Raw genomic sequence first — 22,576 nt, forward strand, 5'->3', positions numbered from 1 at the left:
TATACCAGGTCCTAAATCTTACGAACAAACAGTTACTGTAAGTTTAACACCATCATTCAAGTACTCGTCGTACTCACTTTCGATTGATCGCCGGCCTAAAACTAAAACACTGTAAAAAGGGGCTGACTCAGTGACTGCATGCATGCAGACTTTTTGTCAGTTTTGTACTAGTATTGTAGTAGTTTCTGTACTGTGCTGTACTGACTGACTGTACTGTCTGTAGTCTGTAGACTGTAGTGTCGAGTAGATCTACGTAGTGCGGCATCATGACAATGCCAACATTGCGTTACCATGATAACCAACCAGGCCAGGCGTAGATCAGTAATCAGTAGATCTACGTACATGACATGTACATGTACATCACTGTACTAGTTTATTATTTATTTATTTATTCTCGTATCCGTCCCGAATGGGACTCACGACGGCAGAGCATGTGTGTGTACGTGTGTGAGAGTGGGAGAACCGGAAATGAAAAAGAAAAGAAGAGCCTTGCAATTTTGTAATAAAGAGCAGTAGTAAATGGCTGAGCAGTCGTTACTCCATTGTTTTCTGTCGCGGGCATAGCTGCCGAGATCACGAAGGCAGCTGGGCTTAAAAATGCAGATAGGTGCGAGGCGGACGTCTCGCTGGAGACTTGTGGTGAGGCAAGAGCGGGGTGCGCCTATTCGAAAGGGCTGACTGGTAGCATATGTACAGAAAGCAGTTTGTTTGATTGTTTGAAGTTTTATTTTACATCGCAAACCAAACGGGCATTGATGCCCAATATTATGATGGCGATAGAATAAAAAGTGTGGCTCGATAAAGCTGCACTTGAGAAAATGAGAAAACAGTCAATAGGAAGTATTTGTACCGGCAAGAGTACATATGGGGGTTATGTACTCTTGGTACCGGTAATTACAAGTCAAGTTCGAACGAAGTAACAATCAGGGAGAAATAGGAAGATGAGGACCTATACCAGAGGGAGGTGCTATTCGGCCATATTAGAAAAACACTTTTAGCAATCTTTTAAACGGGGTTGGTTGACGAGTGGACGAGAGTTCCTGTGCAGTGAGAGCAACATTTGCAGGGATATCACTTGGCTGGCGTAATACATGTCCTAATAGCTTCCACCTGTCCCGCTTGGCCATTTCAGATACAGAGCACTGGCTAGTCAGTGAACAGCATAATATAAATCTGCATTCGAGATGACATCTGGGCAGGTTATTCCAAGGTTTCTACATGTATGTGGCCATTTCAGTTACAGAGCACTGGCCAGTAGCAGCATATACATCTGCATTCGAGATGACATCTAGGTAGGAAATTCCAAGGTTTATACACGCCCGTGAGAAGCAGCGATCGGAGGTGAAGAGAGGGAGAGGTCGGCCAATGGAGTGTCGTGCATGTGATGCGAGTATGGTGGATACTGGATCAGTGTTCAGTCAAAGGTGTTGTCTATTGTATGTCTTGCACGTTGTGTGCGGAATTGTACGTTGGTGAGACCGAGCGGCCGGTGAGGGACCGATTCGCTGAGCACTACCGAGAGGCAAGGGCGATCGGGTGGCGAAGGCTCCCTGGGGCTTCCACTATTGTACCCAGCATCGAGAATCTTCAAAGTCTTCCAACTTTCTGCCCTTCCACCAGGCGAAGATTCTCGGCAGGGAGGCTTCGCTACCATCAAGGCAACAGCTTGAAGCTATCGAGATAAGGAAGCGCAAACCAGCAGTCAATTGCGAAGACGGTTGGCGCCTAATTGACTGATTGGATGTCACCGGATCGTCACTGGAATCGACACCCATCTCCTCGAACTAGCACTGGACTTTACCACCTGACACAGCACATACACATACTGAAGTACTTTGCACATACACTTGCCATATACATAGATCGCCTTTAGCATTCCCACACTTGAAAGTGTTCTTGTACGTGCTGTGATAGTCTTATCTTCTTTCTTCTGTTTAGGTCACCTTGCAGGTGATGATTGTAAACTTTAGTTAGTGTTAGTGTTAGTTTTCTTGCCTTCTTGCCAAATTGTGTCTGTGTGTACTGTATAAGCAGAAATACTCGTCTGGAATTTAATTTCGTCTTTTTCGCCCAAGGAGCTTTTGGACTAAATTAAATGTAGGACGAATATCGATTTGTCCAGCTTTTCTATACACTCTTATGATCCATGGACGAAATTTTCAACCGGACGAACTCCTTTTCTTTGGAGTTGGACGAAATTATTGACCGACGAAATTTTCTGCCTCTACAGTTTGTGTGAGTTTTCTGGCTCTTCTTTCGTTCTGTTTAGGTCACCTTACAAGTGATGATTGTTTAGTTTGCTGGCCTTGCCTCCACGATGTGTTAGTTCTAGAACATTCATCTGCCTGCATTATTCGTCTTTATTATTTCGTGTTTTTGCCTCCCCTTCCCAATGCCTTGATGATGCCTAATGGGCGAAATATTGGCAAAGTTATTTATTTATCTATTTGGTGCAGCTGAGAGCCTGTTGCCGGAATGGCGGCATTTTCAAGTGCAAGAAATACACTGCAATGGAGTTTGAGAATTCTGAAGAAACGTTTTATACAAGTCATGCTGTAATTGTAAAGAGAAGGATCCTAGGAGGGGAAGTCCCACATGTTTTGACTTTCCATTTCAGCAAAACACCTGACCTGCCACTACATAGATCTACGTACCTGAGCAGCTCAGCTGCGCTAGCGTTGGCTACATCGATCTGCACTCAGTCAACATGGTCAGCGTTGATGCAGCTGCAAGTGCAACACAGCAAAGTGCAGATAAAAGTACAATCATGTAAACTATGGACTATGGACTATGGTGCTAAATAAAGAGTCGTGTAGATCTACTGACAGTACTGTACTGTAGTCTAGAACAAGGGCAGATCACACAACTACAGTCTACAGCCTGGTAACTAACTAACACACGCCGGGGTCCCAAAACTAAGTTACTAAGATTAGTAGTTACTGTACTTAGCAAAAGCGAGAAAACGGAGCCTAGCTTTCTCGCTAGTGGTGATCTCAGTGTTGAAAGGATCCGAGACATAGTCATAGTTTGGGTATTTCATAGTTGTGGGTACGGGTGCTGGCGAACAAGTAACAGTTAGTTAGTTACTTAGTTTTGGGGAGTCTCGATGACCCAATCGATGCAGTCGCAGCCAGTGCACGCAAGGACAGGTTGTGTGTCCTGCAGAAGTGTGTCTGTCTGGTACCAGTACTGCTCCAGCTGTTCGCTATCATCGCTTCCGCGATGGGCATGTCTGAGGTATGAGTACTGCTCGAGCTCCGTAATAGTGTAACTGTTTCATTTACGTGTTCGACGGATACGTAGATCTACGGTCCGACCACCTGTCGGTCCCCGGCTACGGGCTAGGCTCCCTTCAACGCGTAACGTGGTAACCGGCTGCCATGAAGCCTTGAAGGTGGGCCATGGGTGTTGCCCGGTGAGACTGACCTAGCTCTCGGAACACACAGCCGGCCTTGCGTGATTTCCCCATTGGCATTGATGTACAACGCGAACAGCCGTGAGGACGCACCATACCCGACGTCACGGGCGCGGCGCTAGCCTCCACCGGACCACGCACCCACCAACCCAACCGTTGCCACCACTTGAGCTGTGGAGAGTGGTGTCCGTGGTTTGCATGTACGTGATAGGGCTCTAGAAACGCCGGTTTGTTCTGCTAAACGACACGGCTACAATACCAGACTCCAGAGTACTGGCGTAGGGACCCTGACTCTGACAGGGCCTAGGGGACTCTGAGCAAGTCAGCCTTCAGCAGCAGTACCCGTTGAACGTGCACCCAGCTGGTGTATCATCGAGTTACTAGTAGGCCAGGCCATGTTGCAACGCAATGGACGTAGCAGTACAGCGGATCGGCACTATGATCATGCGCATCAGTTGCGTTTCAGCTGCTCTTTCCTGCACAACGCGGGCAGCCGCTTTGAAGACGGCGCAGTGGCGCGATGCGACTGCCCGCAGTATACGAGGTCGGCGGCGAGCCACGCGTGTGCAGGCTGCGGGCACAGTCACTTGGAGCATTCCACGCTGTGCCCGACACGCTGCCTGCTGAGTCGGTGCGAATGCACGGCATTCTCTCAGCGCGGTGCAATCGCTGACGAGTGCTACCAATGCAGACATGCGCTGGCCCATCATGCAGATAGACAGGCAGTGCACAGTACCGATGCCGTGCCGACCACTGCCGGTATTGCAATGAATGTACAAACAGTGAGAGCAGCAACAACAGCACCTGCTCACCCCCACACACCCGTGGCACTAGCAGCAACAACAGCACCTGCTCACCCCCACACACCCGTGGCGCTAGCAGCAACAACAGCACCCGTTCACCCCCACACACCCGTGGCATTAGCATCACCGGCATGGCCAATGACAAGTATGCATGGCAATGATTTCCCTCCTGATCATTGCTGTGAGAATGACAACATCGTCAACACGGAGACGGCAAACGAAACAAGAGAGTACTCTTTGCGCGTTGCCGGTACTGGTGCTCACCACCCCGTCGAGCTAGGGGACACACTGTCCGCATTTTTGCCGCCACCGCTGCAATGCCGCAATGCACTGGAGTGCGACCACCCCGACGTAACGATTACGTCACGTGATGCTGAGGTCATGGCTGGCACGGATGCCGACGCCGATGCTGCCCGGCGCAGCATCACAAGCAGAGGACGAGCAGAGGTGGGCGGGCACGGGGATTACGGCAGCACACCGTCCGACACCATAGGTTGGTGTGCTGAATCGCAGCGAACACAATCGTCCTGCCATACTGAGTCAGTGAACACCGATATTGTTTGGCGGCCTGACGTCGATACGCATGACAACGGAGCTGACAACGGAAGTGATGACTTGAATCCGTTCAGCTATGATGATAACCGCCCACCGACACCAGTCAGGATATTAAGAGAACATTCAATCAGTTCTAATACTAGTACACCCAGGAGGAATGCACGACGACTAGCCGACAATGCGAACAATGCAGCCTCCAGCGCCGGGCAGTCTCATGTGGATGTGGAGATAATATCCGACGACGGCGGAATTGACACTGAGTGCGAGGATAGCGGAAGTGAAGTGGCCGCCGCGAATGCTTCGGCAATACCCTCGTCTATACAGCAAGGGTCATCACCACCACCAGCAACGTGTGATTCAGAGTCCGGGTCGGAAGTTGTTCCTGACTCCGATACTGAGGCGATGACCGAAGCAGCGGCGAACTCGCCGCGTTTTAGGCGGCGCAGTCTGCATCTATCGCTGCCTCGTCTAAATCTTGCTCAAGCACAAATGTCTTCACGGTCTGACAACACACTCCGCGGGCTCGAGCCGGATTTCACAAACACCGAGAGTGTCCCCACGGCGGAACATTATGATGCGGACCAATCGGAACAGACCTCTACAAATGACACGAATGCTTCGGAACCGATCGCGAATGCCTCTGTAGCTGAACAAAGCAACATGCCTACTGTTGCATGCCCCGCCTTAACCAGCTTTCACGATTCCCAAAGCAGTGTTATACCACGCGTCATGGACGAATCTTCATCCATGGATTCCCAAAGCAGTGTTATACCACAGGTCATGGACGAATCGTCATCCATGGATTCCCAGCTCACCTACGCTATCGCCGCAGCACTGGCCGATTTGGAGAGTGTTAACGATGTTCAGAATACAATGGCTTCACCCTCAGTGTCTACACCGGGCGGGAAGCAAACCCACACTGTCCTTCCAGGAAGACAAGCTGACAGTGGTAGCAGGCCAAGCGACTCGGAAACCGACTTTGACGACACTGAATCACATGTCATTAGCGTGAATGAGCGCGTGGCCAGACAGACTGCAAGGTCACCAGCAGTGCAGTCACATGGCTTGCCTACACCGTCACATGATACTGCTACACTGTCACGTGATACTGCTACACCGTCACATGATACTGCTACACTGTCACATGATACTGCTACACCGTCACATGATACTGCTACACCGTCACATGATACTGCTACACCGTCACATGATACTGCTACACCGTCACATGATACTGCTACACCGTCACATGATACTGCTACACCGTCACATGATACTGCTACACTGTCGCATGATACTGCTACACTGTCGCATGATACTCCTATACGGTCACGTGATACTCCTACACGGTCATGTGATACTCCTACACGGTCACATGATACTCCTACACGGTCACGTGATACTCCTACACGGTCATGTGATACTCCTACACGGTCACGTGATACTCCCACACCGTCATGTGATACTCCTACACTGTCACGTGATACGGTTACGCTGTCATGTGACGCGGCTGGACGACCACAGGTCTCAGCTGGAGCAAGGCGACTGACCATGCCTTCTGATTCGGACACCAACTCAGCACGCCATGCATGGCGCAGTGTGGCTGCTCATGGGACTTCCGGAGGCTCCTCAACGTCGTCATACTCGTTCAGGGATCATAGTCGAGACGAATGTGCGGTGGCTATGAGTCCCGAGGACATGTACCCATCTTCACACCGTCCCATGCCGAATCCAGCGCTGGCAGGGACATTTCACACAACAGCGGCAGCGCAACGCCATGTACAGACGCCCACGCCACTCCGGAACACAGCCAGCGCCAGCATTAGCAGAGCAGCCGCAGGCACAAATGTGCACGCTGCATCTGCTGCTGGAAGAGTAGCCTCTCACCCAAGCTCAGCGACACTGCCCAGGGTACGCAGTGGCGACACTTCTGCTGCTTCCGGAACTGCCACCAGTTCATCGCTGTACTCGTTTGAGGATCGCAGTGGCCGAATATCGGACAGTAGTGACAGTCCTGAGCAACGCGAGAATGGGACGACTTCCACACCGCAACAGCAGCCGCAGCAGCAGAAAAAGAAGAAGGACAAGCCGAATGAGCAGCCGGGATCTCGGCAAAAGGAAACACCGAAAGACCAACAGCAAAGAGCCAAGAAGAAAAGGCATCAGCAACAACAGCAGCAGCCGGTAACGCCGGCAAGGACTGGAGAGGAAGCAGTGGCCGCATTCAAAAGAAGCACTGTCAGAATCAACGCTACTGCACTTTTACCACCAGGGCAGCCTCTCCAGCAGAATGGTGCAGAAGTACGGCCAGCGCAAGACACGCTGCATGATGCTAGACGGATTATTCAGAACCCTTGCCCTCATCCGGGCGGTCTACTTTCTTCGGCAGATCAGGATACCACGAGAAAGGAAGGGCCACCGAGGAAGCGGAGTGCCACAGCAGTGGCCAGTAATGCGCCTCAGCCGAAGAAAAAGAAGCCAAATGTTTCTGCCGGAGGCACTGGTAGCCGGCACTCCACGCTTACACAGAATGGTGACGCAGGGAATGGTGACGCACGTGATGATACCGTGCCGTGCACAGCCATAGAAAGCCATCACACGCCGATACCGACATCGAGTAGCGACGGCGCGCACGCCTCCGGATCCTCGCTAGACAGCAGCTCACAGTCACAGACACCGCTGACTGGCATGCGTGCTCAATATGGGTGCAACGTCAGGTTTGACGTGTTCGCAACACCGCCTGGTGAGGAAAGCCCTGTTGTGGTTGACATTGAACAATGGAACGGCGAGGATGCCACCGAGGATGCCACCGAGGATGCCACCGAGGATGCCACCGAGGATGCCACCGAGGATGCCACTGAGGATGCCACCGAGGATGCCACCGAGGATGCCACCGAGGATGCCACCGAGGATGCCACCGAGGATGCCACCGAGGATGCCACCGAGGATGACACCGAGGAGGACTCCGGTGATGATGATGATGACTACTGTGTGGAAAACGACTCGACGTACGAGGGAAAAATCAACTGGCGGGGCACCGCCGTGGGTTGCCGTCGTCCCCGCCGCCAGCTAGCCAATGATCCTAGCCGAACCGATGGTACTAGCCGAACCAATGGTGCTAGCCGAACCAATGGTCCTAGCCGAACCAATGGTGCTAGCCGAACCAATGGTACTACAGCCAATAGTTCTCGCGGAGGCAGTGGTACTACCAGAGCCAATGGCACTAGCCTAGCCAATGGTACCAACCGGGGCAATGGTGCTAGCCGAGGCAATAGTTCTCACGGAGGCAGTGGCCCTAGCAAAGCCAATGGTGCTAGCGGTGGCACTAGCGGAGGCAACGGTTCTCGCGGAGGCAGTGGTGCTGGAAGAGGCAGTGTTGCTGGTAGAGGCACTAGTGCTGGCAGAGGCACTGGTGCTGGCAGAGGCACTGGTGCTGGCAGAGGCACTGGTGCTGGCAGAGGCACTGGTGCTGGCAGAGGCAATGTTGCTAGCCGAGGCACTGGTGCTAGCAGAGGCAATGGTTCTCACAGAGGCAGTGGTGCTAGCAGAGGCCGTGGTGCTGGCAGAGGCAGCGGCAGTGGACATGGTCGTAACACTACTCATGGATAGATGTGGCAGACGTTGTGGTGGTGATCATGGCCGCTGTGGCAGAGGTGGTGGGTGTCATCATGGAGCGTGTCAGGTTCGCCGTGGAACCCGAGTAACGCGGTGATAGTGACTGCAACCACCGTGGTACGCAACGACAAACGTAGATTTGCTGGCTAGGACCGTGCTATGCAGTCACGGGGCATGCACAGCCACGCAGTCACGGAGAGCTGCACTCTCACGGTCTTTTTGAATTCGTCAAATCAAGTCAGCCTGTTGCATGCACATGCAGCCAGCGCAGTGGCCTTGGATCGCTCTCTATCTCTAGCAAGCAACAGAGCTACCCATGGTTCACGTTAGGTGCAGCGAGGACTATTGTGAGTATGTGACCGCAAGTTAATAGTGCCAACAGCACGAGGGCACACTCTGATTAACTGTGCTGCTCGAAGTTTGTGCGATAGTTCTGGTTGCTTGTTTTTGTTTTGTTTTTCGCAAGAAGGCTCGGACATCAATCCAGTCTACTCGGTGATGGTTTATGTGGCTATGGATGCAGCAATCTCTTTCATGTTACAGCCAGTCTGCTAGCTCCTGAGTGTGCCAATAGCCTCTTTGGTACTGTATTTGGTACTGTCTTTGATGCTGATCACACTAGCCGATAGTACATCTACATCCACGGCCAAACCAGTGCAGGCTCTGTTGCATCTGGCTTTGTCACCACCCCGTATTTGCTGTCACAGTGTGTGTGTGCTCCCCCTCTCCCAGGGAGACCCACGTGACCAGTTTTGGCAGTGAGCAACAAGTGTATGTGTGTGTGTGTTTGTGTGTGTGTGTGTGTGTGTGTGTGTGTGTGTGTATGTGCGTGCGTGTGTGCTTGGGCGAGTTTGCTGAAGTTGTTCATTGCTTTACATACTTGAAGAATTCTTGAATGCTTATCGGAAAGTCCTCTATGAAGTGTGTGTCGCTATGAACTCCTAGGGTTATGGTTTAACAACGGACTCGTCTTGAACTAGCGAGTCTGGCTTGTTTAGGTTTACGATGTAATGATGCGATGAATCATGTTTGGATTATAGGGCTCAGTAGGTATTTTACTACTCCCTGGATCTTTTTCTTCTTGTTATCAAGTGATCTGCTATCGACTCCGAGTATCGAGTGTTCTGGAGCGTTCACCGTTGAGAAGTCTAATACCTGTACACTCTGACCTGTCGCATGCACATGCGTCTGCATTTATGTGTGTGCATGTGTGTATATGTGCATGTGTGTGTATGTGTGTATATGTGTATGTGTGCAGGGATGGATTTACTGTCATGTTTTAGCATAGCAGTTTTCGCTGTGCAAAATCTCAATTGTGGCGTAAGCTACAAAAAGCATGGATAGCCTGTACATGTATGTATGGCAGTTTTCTGCGTGTCACTGTGATTTTTAAGTAGCAGTAGATTGATGTTGCGTAGCAAACTGCGATGCGATACCGGATAAATTCATCCCTGGTGTGTGTGTGTGTGCACGTGCACGCGTGTGCTTCTGCTCGTTGTCCTTGCCCATGTACTGTGGTGTGCATGCGGTTCACGACGGTACTGTCGGTCGCCAAAGAACTGGGGGGGGGGGTCAGCCTCATACCCTAGAACCATTCCTATTTTGTTTCATGTACATGTACTCAGAGTCTGCTCTAGAATTTCAAACCAACAGGGTACACATGTACCTGGCAAAACTCTTGCAACCGGGTCAGAGCCGGGCACGTTCAAGTGCGGCTACTGCGTGTACGCGTACATCAGGGAACTGTAACTATTTTAGGAATCCCGTATGTATAGGTACAGTACATGCATTCCCTACCAGGTCACAAGTGACCCGGTGTTCTTTTTCCACACGGGCCAAAGTAGATCTACCCTCAAACCGGGTCGCTGGCCTGGCTCATGGAGCAGACCTGGTATACCGGTACCACAGTATATTATGCACAGTTGAGTCACGGGACTCACTCACCGTGTATACCGTAAAGTACCGTTGATCCGCCCCCGCCCCCTGTCGATTTTCTACCTGTGAAGCGATTTCGGCGTATACAACGAAGTACGATGTTGAACCGACGCTTGCACTGCTGTACACAATATGTGCACAATTTAGCACATCGAGTCTGATCCTCTAAGTTGTTGTACATCGTACTGCACTTGACGGCCTTGATCTAATTCCCGCCCCCTGCCGAAAAACCAGCAGGGAAGCGACATGGCGTGGGGGGGGGGATCAACGGTACTTTACGGTACATTTGTACAGTGCTGGCAAATGAAATCCGACCCCCTGAGCGATGGGTTCACATTCTAGCGGTCTCTGTTTCGTAGTTTTACCATCCCGTGTTGGGTCTTTGCGATGTGAGCGCACCGCTCAGGGGGTCGGATTTCAGTTGTACATTGGTATGCTATGCTTGGTGAAATCCTAGCCTGTTCGTTCTGCGCCGTCCAACTGCACTGTAGCCAGTTGATTTTTTCTTTCCAAGATTCCTTGTGAACCTCTCTTCCTTCAATTATTATGGTGAGGCGATTTCAGCCAGTCAGCGACCGATCTACAATGTAAGTGGGGTATATTCAGTGATATACCCCGCTCGGTTCACATGGGTCAAGCCAAAGTATATAAGGAGGCTTTAGTGTTGGTCACGCGCTACAGTTGGTCACAGACTACAGTACAGTGCCATGGGACGAGAGAGCTTGGAAGCTCAGGGCCCTACGCTATGCTTTTTTTGCCAAGCTCATCGTGCATGTTATTAGAACTGATGGAAATGTTTTTTCCTTTGATTGGCTACATCATTGTATTGCAAAAACGTTTCAATCAGTTTGAATATGAGTTAGGCAAAAGTATTTGCAGAATCAATTTATTGCGGATTGTTATTTTTCTCTCACTTCATCCACTTTTGGTTTGCTTCCTTTACTTTTTATCTGAGAGAAATTATCTCCATATAATCGGATTTTCTGGCTTTTGTAGTAAAGCATTGACCTGTTGAGCCACTAAGGTAAAATTATATTCCATACAATACAATACGATACGATACAATAATACAACAATGTCCTTACCTTGATAGTGTGCTTGTGCTTATCTGTTGCTGACGGCCGAATGCATGGCGCCCCTCGGTAGGTGGGCCACCTCGGGACAACGGAACTGCAGCATGTACGCGAACAGGCCTACGCCTCCTTTTCGGCGCCCCTCGGTAGGTGGGCCACCTCGGGACAACGGAACTGCAGCATGTCCGCGAACAGGCCTACGCCTCCTTTCAACGGACGCCCGATAAGCTTGGCCGAGCCGAAGTCAATCTCCTTGGCGCTGGGCGTGCCAACACTGCTCGACGGTTTGGTGTCTCCATGCAAAACGCCGATGCTATGTTACTAGTATGTAGGTACATGCCACACACATTCCAAGCCGTACCGATTATCGAGACAGATCAGATGCGGTTGACGCGCCTGTTGTAAGTTTTTTTTTTTTTTTTTTTTTTACGGGGTAACGGCCTCTTTTACGGGCAAAATAAAGTCATGTAGACGTGAAAAAAATTGAGATACCATGAAAGTTAAAATAGAATTTTATTCAAGTACAATACATTGGGAAACTCCAAGAAATTCCATGTAAAACGGACGGAATTCAGTTTTCAATGGCCGATGCCTACCCCAGCACCATCCTGCGTCGACAGGCCTGTCAGGCGCCTTCTAGACCCGCGTAGCCTGTTGTAAGTAGCTTCCGCCCTCATCATGTACCAGCGCAGGTCTCCAAACGGAAAATACTCACATTCCAAGCCATACCGCTTAGGCCAAGTAAAAAAAAAAGCTAGATGATCGTCCCCGGCCCGTCCGCCCCAGTTTTTGTCAGCGCCCCAAGAAATATTTTATTTTTTAAATCGTGAGTTTTTGCCGAAATCGTTGGTTTTTTACCGATCGCGGATGCAGGAAACATGTGCACGCGTTTTCCGTGACGAACTTACTTTGTCAAAAGTAAATTGTTGGTAGTTGCTTCGCGATGTCGAAGTTCTTGACTGTGTTCCAGCTTGACGCAGATCTGTAGAGTGAGTTGTTGTCCTCTGTTTCGAATCATCTGGTGCTGTCGAAAAGAAAAAAAAAGAAAAAAAGAGAAAAAAACCTTGATGTTGTTGTGTACACTGTGTGCATGAGAGGGTAAAAAGTAAAAAAATGCGCATGCTGAAAGAGACACCCGACAGTGGCCCCATGCGTCTGGATGATAAAGTTGGCAATCAAACTGTCCGTGACATCCTAAAGGACAAACATCCTGCCGCTCAGCCAGTCGACCTGTCAGCTGTGATGGACGGACCAGTGCCCCCCACACCTCACCACATTATGTTCGCTGCCCTGGATCGAACTATGATCCGGAAGGCTGCCCTGCAGACAGAAGGAGCTGCTGGCCCATCAGGCATGGACGCATCTGGGTGGCGACGAATGTGCTCAGCTTTCGGCCAAAACTCAGACCAGCTCTGCGATGCCGTAGCATCATGTGCAAGAAGACTCGCAACCTCCGCGGTGGACCCGGCTGCACTGGAAGCCTATGTGGCGTGCCGACTCATGGCGCTCGACAAGCAGCCAGGCGTCAGACCCATTGGGATCGGCGAGGTCGTTCGAAGGATAGTTGGAAAAGCCATTCTCTACATCACCGGGCCTGCAGTTGAAGCCGCGACCGGTTGCACCCAGCTGTGCGCAGGCCAGGAAGGAGGCATCGAAGCAGCCATACACGCCATGCGCACTGCCTTCGCCGACGAGGCAACAGAGGGTGCCTTGTTTGCCGACGCTTCCAATGCATTTAATCGCATCAACCGGGACGTATGCCTGCGCAATGTCCAATGCCTGTGTCCCGAGCTGGCGACAACTCTTGTTAACACATACCGAAGCCCTGCCCAGCTATTTGTGGATGGCGAGACAGTGTGGTCTTGTGAGGGCACCACCCAAGGGGACCCGCTCGCCATGGCCATGTACGCTATCGCCACAATCCCCCTCATTGAAGAATGCCGTAGCAGTGGAGCCACCCAGAGTTGGTACGCCGATGACGCTACAGCAGCGTCAACACTGCTGCCACTTCGCCACTGGTGGGACATCCTATCGCAGCGCGGTGAGGCCTATGGATACTTCCTCAACCCGGAGAAATCCGTACTACTAGTGAAGCCTGCACATCTCGAGCGTGCCACTGAATTGTTCGCTGACACACGTATCCAAGTCCGCTCAGATGGGTACCGACATCTAGGTGCAGCACTCGGCACCCCGGAATTTGTAGCGGCTTATGTCACGGGCAAGGTGAACACATGGTGCAAGGAGGTTGACAAGCTGTCTACATTTGCCCACTCCCAGCCGCATGCAGCGTATTCCACCTTTACGCACGGTCTACGGCATCGCTGGGCATTTGTGGCCAGGACAGTACCCAACACAGCTACCCTGCTGGAGCCCTTGGAGCAGGCGGTTGTACACCTGCTACTCCCAGCCCTCCTCGGTCGCCCCTCTCCAGGCTCTGCCGAACGGAAGATCCTGGCTCTACCATGTCGCTTGGGTGGCCTGGGACTAATCATCGTCTCTTCGTTAGCAGAACAGTTCCTTTCATCCTGCCACATCACCCAAACGCTGGTTGAGGGAATCCTCTCTGGCATGTCCTACCTGCCCGACGTCACGCAGCTTACGCTGCACAGGAAGTCCGAAGTCCGCAGCCGACAGCGGAATAAGGAGTCAACCATCGCCAAGGATGTCGTCTCAGCCGCTTCACAGGAATTGCAGCGTTGTGTGGAGCTTGCTTCGCTGAAGGGGGCCTCCAATTGGCTCACGTGCCGGCCACTGAAAGTCCACGGCTTTTCCCTCAGCAAGGCTGGCTTTCGCGACGCCATCCATGTTCGCTATGGCTGGGTCCCTCCAATGCTGCCGTCCGCCTGCGTCTGTGGTCAGGCATTCAGCACCGCGCATGCCCTGTCGTGCCCTATTGGAGGGTATCCGTCACTCCGGCATAACGAGCTGCGAGACATCACCGCCTCACTGCTTTCACGCGTCGCACATGACGTAAGTGTGGAGCCGTCTCTCCAGCCCCTTTCCGGGGAACGGATGAGGTATCGTACTGCAATCAGCGAGGATGGCGCCCGCCTAGATGTTGCTGCCAGCGGGGTGTGGGGCGGCCGTTTCGAGAGGACATTCTTTGATGTCCGGGTATTTAACCCTTTTGTCCGATCGAACACCGCTCCCTCCCTCAACAGCACGTTCACTAAGCACGAGAAGGAGAAACGGCGACACTATGAAGAGCGTGTTAGGGAAGTAGAGAAGGCATCGTTCGTCCCCTTGGTGTTTTGTGCCTCCGGTGGTCAAGGCAAGGCTGCCTCTGCTTTCCTCAAGCGCATTGCATCAATGCTGGCCGAGAAGCGGAAGGAACCGTTCTCCATGGTGATGGCTCACCTTCGTTGCCGCCTAGGGTTTGCCCTCATCAGATCGGCGATTGCAAGCTTAAGAGGTCATCGATCCAGGCGAGCACCTTTGGATCAGCAGCTGGAGTGCCCCTCAGCTCTAGTGAATGCTGAGTGTCGTCTGGGTTAACCCTCACCTCTTGTTATATGGCTGTATTGTTTTCGCTATTAGTTAGTTTTCTTTGTTATGATTTCTTTTTTTCTTTTTCTTTTTACCAGGCGTGGGCCATCCCCTGAATTCATAGGTGCCAAACATTCTTTTTCTTTAGTTTTCTTTGTAAATATGATTTCTTTTTCTTTTTACCAGGCGTGGGCCATCCCCTGAATTCATAGGTGCCAGACATTCTTTTTTCTTTCTTTTTCTTTTTACCAGGCGTGGGCCATCCCCTGAATTCATAGGTGCCAACTCTTTTTAAAAAAAAAAAGTAAAAAAATAAAAATAAAATCCTCCCGCCCTCCCCGATTTTTCCAAAAAAAAGGACGATCATCTAGTAATTTTTTTACTCGGCCTTATCGAGACAGATCCGATGCGGTTGACTGAGGCCTGGTTCGACTGATTTGACGACAAGGATCGCTGTCATACACTACGCAAGTCTTGAATGCTCGATGCACTGCACTATCGGCCTACATGCATTCCCGGGATCCCCCGGTTCGCATACACTCATTTTCTTTTAAGAAACCGTACAATTAAAATTGTACGGTATCGCGGTACTCTTGATGGTACGGGACCCTTGATCGTACGGGACAGGTACGGGATAGCGCCAGACGGCCGGATGGCACAAACAAAGTGACAAACACCAAATCGCGGCTCAGTGTACCCGGTTATACGTGCTTCCGTCGAGATAGGTCAGCGAACCAAAGGGCCCAGTTCCAAGGTTATGGTGGTGTTGCCATCCTTGTACGAGATGGGACATTTTTGCATGCAGCCCAGCGCTCAGACCTTGACTCTCCCCAATGCGAAACCATATATGCATATGGGTTGAGCTTGGACTTCCTGCAGACCTGGGTGCTAATCCTATTCATTGGCTGTACTATTATTTTTTTTTTTACAATGATCACAGCGCGCTCACAGGCAAAGACAAAAAATTGCATAGTGGGAGCATAGTGATGGTGAGGCTTTTTGCCCTCAGCCGACCTGAGGTCTCGACGTCATGGGGACATAAAACGCACCAAAAAAAAGAGAAGAAAAATGAAAGGAGTGACAGGTACATGATACGAAATGTTAGGAGGAGAGACAGTACATTAGAAGGAGGGGAATGATAAGACAGACAGTGCTAGGAGGAGAAGGAGAGAAAAGAAGAACAGACGTTATTGGGAATAGTATGTGGAGCGGAATTTGGAAGCCATGGGGTGAGGCAGATATGATGCTGATGATCGGAGATGGTCATGTGCCCACGACCAGTCGTTGGTCTTCAAATAGCGGTTGGCTGCAACTTTGAAGTGTTGCAAGTTCTTGGTGCAGAAAGGACCAGAGAAGACTCCGGCGGGCAGCTGGTTCCAGACGGGGACAACTGCGTGAGGGTAGGCTCGACACAGATTGTTTCGGGAACGGACTGGAAGTTCATTGGCCAGTTGGTGTGCGTGAGCATTACATCTCTGGAATGTACTACGGGTGGAGTGGACTGTTCGGTGTTGGGCTGCTGGGGTGGCAGCATCCTCTGTAGAAGGGGATGCGCATCCGGACAATGCATCTTGTACAGGAGGCAAAGTGCTGCAACCATCCGACGAAGAGCAAGACTCGGCAGCCAACACATTGGGGCGATGGCACGGATGGCCCGAGCTTGCACACGGTCGAGTCTTGCAAGATGGGATGGGGCCGCTCCCATCCAGACAATAGGGCAGTACTCCATCACTGGGCGCACAAAAGCATTGTAGGCTTGGATGCGACCGGGCACGTCTAGGAGGTGGAAAGCCTTACGCAAAGCACCAAGTCGCTGTGTTGCCCGGAGGGCTACGGTACGAAGGTGGCGCCGGAAGGTAAGCTGACCATCGAAACTGATGCCCAAGATTTTGAGCTCCTCCTGTTCCGTCACATTTGATCCGTTGAAGTCAATCGGTGGCATGTCCCATTGGGTGCGGTGGAAACTGACGGTCAGTGCCTGGGATTTGGCTGGTTCAAATTTTATTTTCCATTCTTGACCCCAGCGGGAGATGTTGTTGACTGCTAGCTGGAGGGCTTGGGTGGTATCTTCTTGGGTGGTGGGGGTGATGTTGGCATACAGCGTAGTGTCGTCTGCGAACGAGGCTAGGTCAGCACCGGCTGGTACGTGGTCCTCGCAGTCGTTCACGTACATGAGGAAGAGGGTCGGACCCAGAATACTGCCCTGGGGGACTCCAGCCTGAATTGGGAGCCTTAAGGATGTCTGGCCACAAATGACCACTTGAAGGTAGCGTTCACTGAGGTAGCTGCTGAGCCACTGGTGCAGTTGCCCACGCAGGCCGTATACGTCGGACTTGTGTAGCACACCGGGGTGTGATACGCGATCAAACGCACCGGCGATGTCAATGCGAGTATGCGTGCTGCGCCTTTCTCCCCGGCTGTATGCAGCCACTGGTGGTGGAGGCTGGTAAGGAGGTCGGCTGCACTATGACCATGGCGAAATCCAAACTGTCTGGTGGAGAAGACGTTGTTCGACTCGAGGAAATTTGTGATTGTTCTGTTGATGATTGTCTCCATCACCTTGGACAGAATACACAAGAGCGAAACTGGACGGTAATTGGAGGGTAGAGACTTTGATTTCCGTTTGAATACAGGGACTATGTTGGCAATCTTCCATGTCTTGGGCTGTATCCCAGTTTGGAAGCATTGGGTAAACAGTATGGAAAGCGGTTGCGCCAGTTCAGCAGAGCAGGCTTTCAACAATCGTGCCGGTATCCTATCCGGCCCGGTTGCCTTTGATGGGTTGAGCTGGCGAAGGGTGCGTTCAACAGCAGCGACGCGGAAACGGACGTCCGAAAGAGCCTGGTCAGTTCGAGGTCTGACATATGGGAATGGGGCGGACAGGTCATCTTGTGCGAGACTGCATTTGCTTGCAAAATAGCGGGCCATGCATTCTGCTTCGTCTGCGCTGGCTGTGTACTCTCGTCCATCGGGATCACGTAATGTAGGAACAGATTGACTACGCCCATTGCCAGAGGCACGCTTGACGGTGCGCCACCAGTCACTGGGTGGCAGCTGCTTTGAGGTCATTTTCTGTCTCAGTTTCGCCATGAAAGCACTCTTGGCAGTTTTGAGACAGGCAATCGTTGAGAGCCGTGCATCTTGGTAGGCTGACTGCCGATCGTGGTCAGACTGGTCGTCTCTCAGGCACCTCCATGCACGTCGTTTCCTCACTGTGGCAGCAGTGCACTCAGGGGTCCACCATGGAGGATCTGATGCTCGGGTTTTCAGAATTTTAGAGGGGATGAATCTCTTCATACCCTCCAGGATCCTCTCTGTGATGCCAGTGCATGACAGGTCTGGATCAGTCCGAGCAATAGCTGCCCAATTGGTGGTTCTGAAGAAGTGACGGAGCCTGGCCCAATCAGCATGCTGATACCTCCATACTGTTCTTGATATGGGAGGCTCGCGTGATGCACGGATCTGGAAGTCAGCAAGTATACAGGCATGGTCAGATTTGCCAAGAGGTGGCAAGACAGTAGCCAATGATTCTACGGGTCGGTCGGACATAATCAGGTCCAGTGTGTTGCAGCCACGCGTTGGTTGGTCGACTAGCTGCTCAAGACCGTGCATGTAGCACATGTCCTCTGCATACATAATTATAAGTTTTTGTGGACTCTGGCTTGCGCCAGACGTTACTGCATTCCACTTCGGACCCTGCCTAGCGCCAGACGTTACTGCACCATCGCCCCGCATGCATCCCTCCTATACACTTCGCATACCGTAAAGTCGCGGATAAAAGCCGGGCTTATAAGCACATAAGCCGCTTTCTGCATGAGGCTTTAATGCAAACCAGGCTTGTATGCAAACCATGCTTATAAAGTTATATGCACCACTGGTATTGTTACCAGGCTTGTATGCACATACTATGACATAGAAGCCAGGCTTCTACGCGCGACACGCGTATATCTACCACTGACTACCGGTATGGTGGCAGTTTTACTATGCACCGTACATAGCGCATGCACTCTTGACCTACCTGAGCCGCGCTTGCATAGAAGCCAGGCTACTACGCGCGACAGGCTTATATGCATTTGACCAGCTTGATTTTTAGGCTTCTATCCGCGATGTGCTTGTATGCAAACCTGGCTTTTATCCGCGACTTTATGGTATGCGAGAAAGAAGTCATAATGGTGAGTCAGCGGAATTCCGGAACCGCTTATGGGCTCTAAGTACACAGTGAAACCGCTTATGGGCGCTACATTACGTATACCATGGCAGAACGAGTCGCTAGTGCATCGCTGTGCCACGACTTTGCCAAAGCGGCTCAGTCACGACTTTGCCAAAGCGGCTCAGTTGATGATGTACTAGTAATCACCTAAGCTTTATAGGCGGGAAGGCCTTAAGGCCGGGTGAGCTGCATGAGGGAGAGTTGAGTGCAGTACAGTGTTCTGTGGGTGAAATGAAGTCTGACTTGATGAATTACCTGGAGACGTCCGCTCCAGCACAACGCTGGAGACCTTCAAAGCTGCAGCAGTACCCTACGCAATTGCTCGTTGACTACATGCAACAGTAGCAAATGCCATGTTTGACAATGGATCCGATTTCCAGCTGACTATCATTTCCAGTGCATACACACTTTTTTCTTTCCTTCTCTCTCTCTCTCTCTCTCTCTCTCTCTCTCTCTCTCTCTCTCTCTCTCTCTCTCTCTCTCTCTCTCTCTCTCTCTCTCTCTCCTTCCCTCTTTTAAAAGATCTTCGCTGCCTTGTCATTGGGAAGAAATTCCCGTTTGGATTTTGCGAAGTTCGAAGAAAAACAAAGTTCCAAAAAAATGAATAGAAACAACCCCGGGATTGCACCGAGCCTTACTCCCTTACAGTAGAGTCGCGCACTGAAGAACGTGGAGCCTGAAATTCTACGAACGCCACAGCCTAAAGCTAAGAGCGGCGGTGTTGGTTTTCTGGCAGCTTGTGGGATACATATGATCCAGTACGGACTGTTTCTAAGAACGTGCTATAAGAATGCAGCCAGATTCCTGAAAAATAAGAACGTCCCAGGCTAACCCCTTGGAAACAACGTTCTTGGGCGCGCGACTACTGTAGCACTCACTGCACTACGAACATAAGCGCCTGCCCAGTGGATACGCCACTGCTGAGGTCTGTCCCCGGGGAAAATTGCGGAAAAAAATCGCAAAAAACGCGGGGAAAAACGCGGCATAATATGGCATAATTTGCGGTGATTTTGCGGTAAATATGCGGTGAATAATATTGATGTTCAGTGAGTATGTAGTGAAATCAATCAGTTACAAGTCTCTGGTGTAAGCACTCATCATATTTGAGTAAAAAGCCGCCACGATGAGACGTTGCTGACCGAACAGTGCACTGTGTGTACGTGTAGTGCAACAAAAAAGTTCAAAAATCGCGGGAAATCGGAAAAACGCGGGAAAAAACGCGGCCGCGGAATTGCAGTTTTCCCCGGGGACAGTGAGGTGCACGAGGTCGCAATTTCCCATGCCATTATTGTGCATGCATGTCACTTGTGTGTGTGTGTGTGTGTGTGTGTGTGTGTGTGTGTGTGTGTGTGTGTGTGTGTGTGTGTGTGTGTGTGTGTGTGTGTGTGTGTGTGTGGCGTGTTAAAGGTGTTTTCTTTACGGGGCCATGCTACAATACAAATTACAATATTACAGAGCATCCTGCATTGCAGCACAATCATCCGAATGATGAGGCTGTGGAGATACTAGGGCACTGGTGCAGCCTTTAGATTCTCAAATCAGCCCAGGTGCCTTCTCTCTCTCTCTCTCTGGCCGAAGATAGAGAGGTCACTCCAATCGCTGAATGACAACATCACTCATACGGTGACAAACGATATCCAAACTTGGATGAGCGGTAGGTCTTCTCACCCAGGCATGTACCTCAGCCCTGTTTCCAGGTTCAAGTCGTTGGTCTCGACTTTTTCAGAGCAACTTACTGGTACTTACTTGGACATCATTCCAGTCGCTGAACACCGAATCTTCTGCAATGTAGCAACACCACTGATCAGATTTTTGCTCATCCATGCAGTTGCAACAAGAATAGAAGGACAGGTAACTCCTTGGAGAGAGCCAGACCTACCAAGTACGTGTTCCTAGATCTACCTAGAAGCTAGCTGTTGGCCAGGTTGACACTTGACAACAACTGACAAGACGTGAAAGTAGTTGCATGTTGCATAGCACAAAATAAAACTGCAATGACCAACCCCACATAAGCGTTTTTGGCTTCTTTTTGTTTTTGGCCGCTCGCTTGCAAAGCTGATCACACCGTCACCATGGTCACACGAGCTGATGATGCATGATCGATGCGTCAACGTTGCAACGTCATGCATGTATATGTGTATGCATGACGTCGACGTGACGTGCTTTTTTGGTGTTTGGCGGGAACATTCCGGCCACATGACCTTTCAAACTCAGCTCCATGTGCACGAAACTCGTCGAAAGGCGAGCTGCAAGAACACAGAAGAGGCTGATTCAAAAATGTATGGTAGTCTGGCAGATGATCCAAGCAGTGCATGAAAGTAGTTAGTTCTTTGTTGTTCTATTCGTGTGGCCGAGGCTGCGCCAGTCTGCTGTTGACGGACACTGTTGGCACTCCTGGAGAAGTACTCGTCGTGTTGGCGAAATGGCCGCAGTGGACCAAGAAGATTCACCGTGTTTGGTTGTTGTTGGTGTGTTTGAAGGTGAGACTTCACCTATTTCGTGATTTTTTTACAATTTTGCTTTCGATGTATGTGACAGCACCCTGCTGAACCCTACTGCATGGTAGACTAGGGAAGGACAAGGAGTCTTGTGTACCGGACGGCTAGATTGTCGGACATCTTGTTCGTTTGGTGTGACTGGCCACGTCCACAGGGAATTTTCACAGTACAAATGAAAATGCAAAATGAGTTTTTTTGTTCTTAAACGTTCTGGTTAATTGATAGACGTAGTTTTTTGTTCGTTGATAAATTAAAAAGTGTATGCACAGTATATCCTCGATATCTCTGGACACGGGCCGTGGCGTGCATGCAGAAACAGGTGTGTTGACCTCAAATGCGATCTAAGCACGTGTTGGTGTTGTAAAATAAACACTTTTTATAGGAACGACGACTGATGTACAAACCCACCTTTAGTAGAGAATCCACTGAACAGATGTGTAAAGCTAATCTGCCCAGAGAAAGAGAAACATTTGGCGACTACTAGTAATCTGCGTTGGCTTGGCAAAAATGGTGGTTTGAGAAAAGCAACGTTTTTCGTGTGAAGTGCAGGGATTAGCATCGGCAGAATCAATCCCAGCAAGAATGTTTTGTCGCCAGTTAGCGTAAACTCTGGTTTATATTATTCAAGGGTGCATTTTCGGCAGCAAGTACTGTGCCTTGAGTAGTGTTGAAACGAGCGATCAGTTCCACTACCGAGCAAGCTATCGAGCAAGCTAACGAGTTTCATTGATGTGACAAAAATTGCAAATAATCATTTTTTGGATATTTTTTCTATCACAGTTCGATTTTTTCATCTGGTTCAAATTATCACCGCCGACATTTGGGGTTCCTGCTGCTTCACTTCGGACTGCTGTTTGGTGTCGAGATATTTTTCAGCGCCGTCTTTGAGCAGCCTTTGTAAGAATAGACTGTTTTGCAACGATTGCAAGTAGCCTTGTTCTTCGCTGCATCGCGGGAGAACTTTCAAACGACTGAGCGTAACTTTC

At 50.6% G+C, this 22,576-nt stretch overlaps 1 protein-coding gene and 1 long non-coding RNA gene across 2 annotated transcripts in view; one reads left to right on the forward strand and one right to left on the reverse strand.

Annotated features, from left to right (window-relative positions):
* Nucleotides 1–387: 387 nt before the first annotated feature.
* On the reverse strand, nt 388–11,784 carry LOC135820976 (uncharacterized). The gene is made up of 3 exons (XR_010554235.1): nt 11,409–11,784; nt 2,655–2,726; nt 388–1,804 (listed from the first exon to the last, which is right to left on the reverse strand). It is a non-coding gene; the product is annotated as an uncharacterized LOC135820976 (long non-coding RNA).
* A 9,563-nt stretch (nt 11,785–21,347) lies between these two features.
* The window catches only part of LOC135820977 (centrosomal protein of 120 kDa-like), a gene marked incomplete at its 3' end in the record, with an annotated part of 37,895 nt that continues 36,666 nt past the window's right edge, over nt 21,348–22,576 (forward strand). Inside the window, 1 exon segment of the mRNA XM_065334034.1 lies at nt 21,348–21,572. Within this exon segment, the coding sequence (XP_065190106.1) occupies nt 21,515–21,572 (58 nt within the window).

The sequence above is a fragment of the Sycon ciliatum genome, chromosome 7 (genome assembly GCF_964019385.1).
Source record: "Sycon ciliatum chromosome 7, ocSycCili1.1, whole genome shotgun sequence".
Taxonomy (NCBI): Eukaryota; Metazoa; Porifera; class Calcarea; order Leucosolenida; family Sycettidae; genus Sycon; species Sycon ciliatum.